We start from the raw sequence: 8,916 nt of genomic DNA on the forward strand, positions 1-8,916 counted from the left end.
GGCCTCTGTTGATAAATTTATAATCTCTTGTACCGGTTTGTAGTATTGACAAGTTGTGATTTACAATTAATTTATCTGAGATGAACTATACATTGACAAAGCGCATCATTGTACTTCTGCTACAAGATTTTGAATTTCCCTTGTCAATACTTTGAAACACTCCCAAGTCTACAACAGTCTCTTACTGATACTCAATTACCGTATCATTACATGCGTCAATATATAAGCTACTGATCCTTTTTATTACTAAAGAAACCATTTGTTGTTCAGAAATTAATTCAATAAAAATGATTGTCATGTTCACAGACATCAGATCTCAAGTTTGAGCCAGTACCAATTCGTCGTCAGATGAGTAATACTCAGTCTTTCAATTCTGAAAATCGTAACTCTAACACTAGTCTCGGTTCTTCTGAGTAAGTACTAGTCTATTTAATACAAATGAATGTTGTTTTTGCTATATATTTACCATGTCTCTCCTATATGTGCAAGCTAACTGTTTAGCTTATGTGAATAACTGCTTTGAAATGAAAAAATATATAGAAATACCAAAAGATCGCCAATTATATCACTTCAGTACTAAGAATTATTGTAAATATAACATAAATGCTTTTGACAAAAAAAACTAGATAGAAGTGAAAATTCGATCATTACTACTACAGTAGAAAATTGCATAAGAGGCTTTAAGTTTACGTGTATTTTATTCTATATAAATATTCAATAAAGTGATCCATTAGGGTGTTGTTAAACCAAGAACTAGTTATCACGTTAATCAAGTCCTTGAAATATCCAAAAAGAATCTTTATATTTCGCGATCAAGGAATATTGAGTTTCTGATACATATTACAGTAAATAAATTATGAATACAGGAACATTTTCTATACTACAGCTTCTTAATTCATTTCACCGCAATGCTTGATGCAACTAATAGATTGTTAATTAATCATGTCTGTTCGATTATTGTTGGTCTTGTGCATGCATGATTGTTCGTTTTCAGAATCATAAAGATGATTTACAGGCGTCTTTCTCGTTACATTTATAAAAATAATTTTAATAGATTAGAAAATGTTTCATATAATAAAATCCTCCAATTTAGCTTTGGCATTGATGAATGTTGATAACTAAAATCTCAATAATGCCCTTTTTATTTATAAAAAGGTAATGACTACTTTTTTAAACACCACTTTGGATACCGCAAATTTTAATAAATCTATTACTGTTAATTGAAAAACTCAAATTTTAAATTTAAAAAAAGTTTTTGAAGTTCATTCTTGGTATAATTTTTTGTAAGGGGAACATTAAAAATTGGTCAGCATTCCATGACGTTCAGTATAGGGATATTTGGCTCATTAATAATTTAAATGAACTGAATCAATCTTTATTGTATTATTTGAAATGTATGTTGTTATTGAAATTGTTTTTTTTTTTAACGTGGATAAGAAACGTAAAACATGTAGGTTCATATTACTATATGGCCAGATGGAACTACCTACAATGGTACCAAACTAAAATAGCCAATAACAATAATATTATGCTAGAAAATCATCAAACTAATACATAATTTTGCTGTGTCTGTCTGAGAAATGAAGGTATACGTGTTTGATATGAATGGTTTGTTTTAATAAGCATTTATTGTCTGTGTTCAGGGGCTCTAGCTCCAGGGTTTCTAGTCTCACTCGATCTCAAGTTGCTGGACTTAAAAGTTTTGTCAACTTTTCTTCAACTGGCTCGCTTTCAAGGTATAACAAACACTATAGGAGTGTTCTCTGTCGAACATTTCATTTATATTCACTAGTGCATAAATGCTCACTATAATATAATCAGTATTTCCCAATTGAAAAACATCTTAAACATTTTTCTATTCGCGTGTTTCGCCTCAACACGTTTTCATTAGTTTGAATATTAAAATGAACATTATTTCAAGTTATTGAATTTATTCCTATCTATATTTTTACTGTCAACTCATCTCATATCCAATCTACATTTTATCATATTCTAAATATATTAAACATATTCATATTTTTAATTTTGTTGAGAAACTATTTCACACAACTTTAATAGTCTTTATTAGGTAATAATAATAGTCTATATGAATAGTATTATATATATTATAATGTATTCAAATAAATTCTTGATTCATTCTCATTCTTTAAATTTATCCTTTAAGCATGAAATTAAGTCAATATTGATATACAGGCTATTGAAAAAATGTACGTATGAAATGTTTATGCATGTGCTATTATGTTATTGCTACTTTGATATTGAAATAATTTTTTTTCACGTGGACTCATCGGTGTTATATTCATTATCTATTCTGACCCAGTGATACTAGATACAGTAACAACTCTTCTTAGTTGAAAAATGTTTGCTATAGTTTACAAGTTTTGCATTTTAACTTCACATTTTCGGCTAAATCACTTTTAATCTAAGCTATTTTGTGTTTTTATGGATTTTCCAACAATTTATGAATGCATGTTCAATGGAAACTTGAAACAAACATTTTGATGAAGCGTCTTGTATGGTAATACCATGTTGGTTAAAATTGTTGGTATCTCTAATTGTTTTTTTTTTTCATTTTTCAACTCGATATGAATAATCCTTAATAATTGATAAGAATGCCTTTAATCATATATAACCTAGTTTTAATTGAAATATTCTATCATGAACTATACTAGATTTATTCAAGAAGACCTTTCTCCTTATTCTGTACCGTATACATTCATATTTCGAGTATAATAGTGGCCGACTTTGAGAAACTTGTGATCTCTTGACCTAGTCCAAGAAGTATAGTCGTACAATTCTGTTAGCATGAAAAATTCACTGTTTGGGAAAACCCATATTTGGTGAACTTTCATTATAAATTCCAGTACAGTGCATTGATACGTTACACATTTAGTATTACTGTATTTACGCTACTTCCATAATAATCATCAGTTATCTACGAAACAATAATAAAAACATAATACAAGTGATATGTGATTATTTTATTTTATTCTTAGGTAGAAGTTTCACTTATAACTGTATCAGAGTCTTGACTGCTTTAAATTGTCACAGCCACTAATTCATTTTTTTAATGAGAAATAAATTTCAGTTGTTAGTCCATATTATGATTGGTAGTTGGTTGGCCTAAAAAGATCGCAACCAAGAGATGCTTAATTATGTAACGACAAAAATTTGTTTCAATTTTTCCTAATTGAGAGGTTGTGTTGTGACAATATCAAGTTCTATTCAAAGTCGATACCAACTAAGAAATCACCTTCAACACATTCGAGTATGTTGTCAACTATATCAATTCAATACAATGTGTATGGCTCATTGTGAATTTTGATAATGTAATTATTTTCGGATAAAAATATCTGTGTTTGTAAGTGCTGACGAAACATAGCCTCTATTGAACTAATTTTTATACAAAGTTCGAGAATGAAAAGTTAAGGGCTATGCCTGTTTTCTCATTCCCAATCATTCTATGATTATGTGTTCATGTTATTGTTGTATAAATATATGTATCTGTCCATGTTATCTGTTTCATTACAATATTTAGATTTAAATTGCTATATCTATAACATTGATTAACGTAATTGTCATCATTCGTATAGAGCGAACAGCACATCAACTAGTCCAATGAAGACACCGTCAGGAACGTTGAAGAAGGACAAGAAGCGTCGCTCGACAAGGAGCATGAGCAAGGTGGCTGATCGAGAGTCGACGTCGTCGTGGAGCAGTCTGACATCGACTGTGAGCACATCGACTCTGACCAGCAACAGCCAGTGGTACACGCAGCCCGAGTCGCCGTCGCCTCCCATGTTCGACTGCCCCCCCACCCTCATCACGCCCACAACGCCTATCATCGAACTCCGCCAGGCGGTACCATAACCTTTCAATTTACTTGTTCTTGGTAGTTAGTCTACTTTGATTACAGGTGCCTCTTTCAAACAATATCAATCAAATTGTATTTTTTTCTTTAGGGCAACTGTTGAATATAAATAAAAATAGAAATCCAAGTATCCTTTTTAAAATTGTTTAATCACAACATTTTTCGGCTACCTATATGATGCCATTATCAATAATGACTTGATAATGGCATCCATTATATATGTAGCCGAAACATGTTGTGACTAAACAATTCTGAAAAGGATACTTGGATTTCTATTTTTATTTAATATCAATCAAATATAACTAACTAGGAACATTGTTTCAAATATTAATTTATATTGGCATAATGTGTAGCAGAATAATGATTTATCCATTTCTTTTTCCATGGTAGGGCACCATTACATATTTTATGTATGATCAAATTAATAAGAACAACATGAAAACTTGTAGTAGTAGTAGTAGCCCATTCAAGTGTTTTTATGTATCATCGTATTGCCTGGTGTTTCAAAATGAATGACGGGGTTTCAACATGTAATAACATTTTGTTATTACTGTACATCAATCTTACAGCCACAATTCATATATTAAATGAAAGAGGAACTCAAACAGTTTTGTTTGTTGCCATAAGTGCTAAATTTTAAGCTCTTTCAAAAGCCGTTTTTAATTAAGAACTTTTTGTGCCATTCCCGGCAGAATGCAACTGTAAGTGGTACTTGATACTTAACAGCTATGGATCTCCCCTCAACTGACATAGAATGAACGAGAAATGTACAACTGTTTACTAAGTTTCACGATTTGGCCAATTTTTGTTAAATTTTGTACAGGATGAAGTTGGAATTTTTGTGTATTGGAGGGTGATGTTTATACTGTGGTGACTTGATTTGCAGTTGACACCGGAACGTCCTCTGCGCTCTGAAGTGGAGAAGGAGAAGCGGATGAGTAGACCAACCAGCGGACAATTTTCACCACAAAAACCATCTCTTGCAGGAGTTAATGGTTCCGGATCGAATAGAGATTCAATCGGTAAGATATTAATGTTAATATTAATATTAATGGCATCTTTTGTCTGTAACTTCAGTGTTTCAATAAATATCAATTGGTCAGAATTCGTAAAACTTGAAATTTCTATAAACTATTCGCATCCCGGAAATTACTCAACTATGTTTTTTCATAATGTCAATTCAATCACGTAATGTTTCAATTACATACATGCCCTGTGTTGAAATTTTAGAATTCATGTAACCTTATCGATTATTACTAATTATTTTTACTTTAATCAGGTACTACTGATTCAACTGCTAGCGAAGAAGACAATACACCTCCAGCATTACCCTTGAAGCAGAGAGAGAGTGACTACTGTAATATAGATGACCATTCTCCAAGCTCGCCTTGTACTCCCAGTACGCCAAGAGTTAGAAATAAGGTATGTCAGTCAAATGGAGATAGTTCAATTAGTACCCATAATAATATTATCAGTTTAATCATTTCTTTGTTGTGTCATTTGTCGCTAGTAGAAAAATTTGAGTGTAAGATAAGGTAGCAGTATTGCTGGTGGCACTTCTATTTATCATGATTGAATTGTATACAAGACATTGTTTCTAGAATGATATGCTATTAATAAATTTATTTTGACCAAAGTTTCCTGAATGGTAAGTATTATACCGCAACACTCGATGAACTAACGTTTGATTATATTGACTAGTCACTGTGCAATTATAGAGCGACACGCATCCACTTGCCACTGGCATCAATACCTGAATCAACTAGTTTTGCGCTATAATAATTTGCAACAACCCGCAAGGTATATATTTCATTTAGGGAAATGTGATTCATTAAAAAGTGATTGTATTCCTCTTTTAATGGGATCGGTATAGCGTCAATATAGCTTTTATGAAATATGTTGAGATAAGATTTATTGTATTCCTGTTCAATCTCTAGATATTTCCAGCTAGACTATTAATAATAACTTTTCTCATCAAAATAGGCCAGAATAGCCAAGACGACTATGGCGTTATACGCTTCAGTATGTTAGCGCTACCTGGTCGTGGGTTCAAATCCTGCCGGTAGGCATGGTCATTTATTTGATCATCTCGTCAAATCACCCTCTCACTTTCAAAACAAAACAATTTTATGACCATTGTTATCTAAGTGAAATACACTAATTTTTCTTACAATAGATCTAAGAAATATCCTACTTTTCGAGTATAGACGTATAGACGTTTTATATGCTTTCCCATTTCAGTTGATTATTAAAATTATTTGATTTCTTACTAGATAATTTCTAGATAAGAAAACTTTGTCTAGTGTGTTTCGTTCAATTAACAGTAGGTATGCATGGTGGCGCAGATGGATCGGGTGATTTTAAAATAATTGCCAAAAATTGAAATAATTGATCGAATTTTCGGTTTATAAACTTCTATTTTAACTACACTTTTTCACTTTATTTTTGATCCAATACCTTTAAAGTTGACAGTTTGACAAGTATTTTAGAACCACCCGATCCATGTGCATAATACATTGAATTTGGCTGTATGCTTATGAATGTGTGTTGTACAGCCACCTCCACCCGAGCCAGTCGAGTCGGACACCCCGCCGACCCCCCCACCCAAGCGACCCCATCTCAAATCGCCTGTCAGCTGATCATTCCACAAGCTACATCATCATCGTCAATATCATTATTATATTTATTCCTGCATTATGACATCATACATAATTATTTAGACTACTTCTAGCATAGAATCACATGTGCAATTACCAGTCAATATTTTTAAATGCTATTTATTTTACCTACTTTCTGTTTTATGTAATACCTTTTATTGTTTCACATGTTTATGTCACAACGTTTTATTAATATTCATAGTTTTACTAATATTAAGGGTTAGGTAACCCTACCTTAATTTATATGTTAGAAATGGAATATTGTTTTTGAACAATAGTGTGACTCGAAGGTCCATTTCAACCACATTTGCGAAGACACCATTCTTGTAAGATATAATTACTCTTCTTTATATTATCTAAATGCCGATTAGTATGTTTCATTTCTTCTGTGCACTAGAATTTGCTTATAATAAAATATGGATAATTCGAATACATTTTTCTAAAGCCTGACATTTCAGAATCTGACATTTCTGTGATGCATTTTTAATATTCATAGTAGGGTATAATACAATGGGTTGATTCATCTTCGAGTTTTGTTAACAGATGTTTCTTTTGTGACTTCTTAATGTTTGGCACCATGGCGCACATATAATAATAATAATATCGAGTGACCTGGCTGGCTCAGGTCTGGTGTCAGAGTTTTCAGGTCGCAACTGATCAATTTCAGGGCCTCTGACATGACCTAACGACTGCTTTTTAGGCAGCCTTGGCGCACAATGTTGAATATTTAGTTGTATCAACACAATATCTATAACTTTTTTTTATCTTCCAAGTCCCCTCATTCTCTATCAAACAAGTTTGTGCAAATTAGTACCTATTTGTAGCATCAAGCCCAACAACAAAAATATGATAGAATATGGTAATATGATGTAAATTTGGTTTTAATGATTTTTCTATTTGTCGGTTCTGATATAAGTAGGTACTGATTTGTACAAACTTGTTTGACCGTGGATGAGGACCTTTACAACATTTGTAGTTTGTGTGGTTCAATGTTTTTATATTCTCGAATCAATTTGAATAATCTATCATATTGTCGATTTCTATAAACTTGATTCGTTATTTTCAGACACTATGACATTTTTTTGAATCCTACTCGTAGCATTCGAGTTTTATAAATCAATCGCCATAAACATTGTGTCATTATTTTATATTCTATTCATCGTAGAGTTCATTGTCCATTTATGTTTCAATAATACTACTGTATAATATTTATCGCTATTATTGAAAGAAATCTTTGTTTAGGATTTTATATTAAGGTGCCTACAGATTTACGCGCCGCGAACATGAGCAATTCACTTTTAATCAGCTGATGCTAAGCTTTTTATATCTGTATCTTACCGTTTCTGTAAAAATACAGATATAATCAGCTGATTGAAAGTGAATTGCTCATGTTCGCGGCGCGTATATCTACGCACCTATAGGCTTTGCATTCCATGTATCATCTTATTCTAATAAAACGATAGAGCTGTAATTTCTATTCACTTATGTATTGATAAAAATATATTATGATTATTAGAATAATGAAAATTAGCCTTTTCAATAATGATTCCATTACAGTTTATTTAACACTGTCTTGCAAACGTTGCCTAATTTGCGAACAATAAGAAAATCAGTGAGGAAATCTTCACATTTTCAATTTAGAAGTTTTTGAAAAAAAAGGAATGTAAAGTTACATTGAATCTAGTCATTAATGAAACTTAAGATATTATAATGTGCCTTTTGGGGGTTCAGAAGGAATTCTGATGGTAATAAAATTTTCAAATTTCCTCTTCTGATTAAACCATATCAAATAGAATGTAAGGCATTCATATAAATGCATTGAAGTGAAAATGTAATTTTTATATTCATATACAGAAACTATGCTATATTTTATACAAAGTTGAACAATATAAAGTTTTTACTACAATATATTTGTAACTCTTAACATTTTACCAAAGGACAGTGATGTACAAATTTTGATAGAAGTCATTGTACAAATTTGATATTCAGTTTCATTCAATACTAATCATTATTTACAGTATTTTAGTGTTCTTAATATTTGTTGTTTTTAATAAATTATGATATTTTTATTAGTGTTATCGATACTAATTGAACTTTTCATCCTTGTACTCCTACATATTTCTCATTCTTATTGATTTGATGATATTTTGCCATAGAATTAGTTGCACAAACTTCGATAAAAGTTTCTGAGCGAGTCGCGAGGCATTAGTTCTTATTACATTTACTAAGTCGATTGCCAAGCGGCGGAGTGAAAGCGAGCGGTGGCATAGTAGTCATCCACAATCTAGAGCTCGTCGACATTCGCACGCATTTGGCAAGAGTGTGAAAGCGGCATTACACTAGGGATAACAGATTTTGGCAGATGGCTGATAGGTGTCTCACCCGGGT

The 8,916-nt window shown here is 31.8% G+C and overlaps 1 protein-coding gene across 2 annotated transcripts; it reads left to right on the forward strand.

The window, feature by feature from the left end:
- The first annotated feature begins 269 nt into the window (after positions 1 to 269).
- LOC120354033 (TIR domain-containing adapter molecule 1-like) lies at positions 270 to 8,597 on the forward strand. 2 transcript variants are annotated; one of them, XM_039439917.1, is made up of 6 exons: positions 270 to 413; positions 1,644 to 1,736; positions 3,594 to 3,861; positions 4,758 to 4,893; positions 5,151 to 5,293; positions 6,427 to 8,597. In XM_039439917.1, exons 1-6 carry the CDS (start codon positions 349 to 351, stop codon positions 6,508 to 6,510), a joined length of 789 nt encoding a protein of 262 aa, XP_039295851.1. In that variant the 5' UTR covers positions 270 to 348; the 3' UTR covers positions 6,511 to 8,597. The 2 variants fall into 2 exon arrangements, with proteins under 2 accessions (XP_039295851.1, XP_039295859.1); XM_039439925.1 differs by lacking the exon at positions 1,644 to 1,736 and having other exon boundaries at positions 286 to 413.
- Positions 8,598 to 8,916: the final 319 nt, after the last annotated feature.

The sequence above is a fragment of the Nilaparvata lugens genome, chromosome 1 (assembly GCF_014356525.2).
Source record: "Nilaparvata lugens isolate BPH chromosome 1, ASM1435652v1, whole genome shotgun sequence".
NCBI classification, from domain to species: Eukaryota; Metazoa; Arthropoda; class Insecta; order Hemiptera; family Delphacidae; genus Nilaparvata; species Nilaparvata lugens.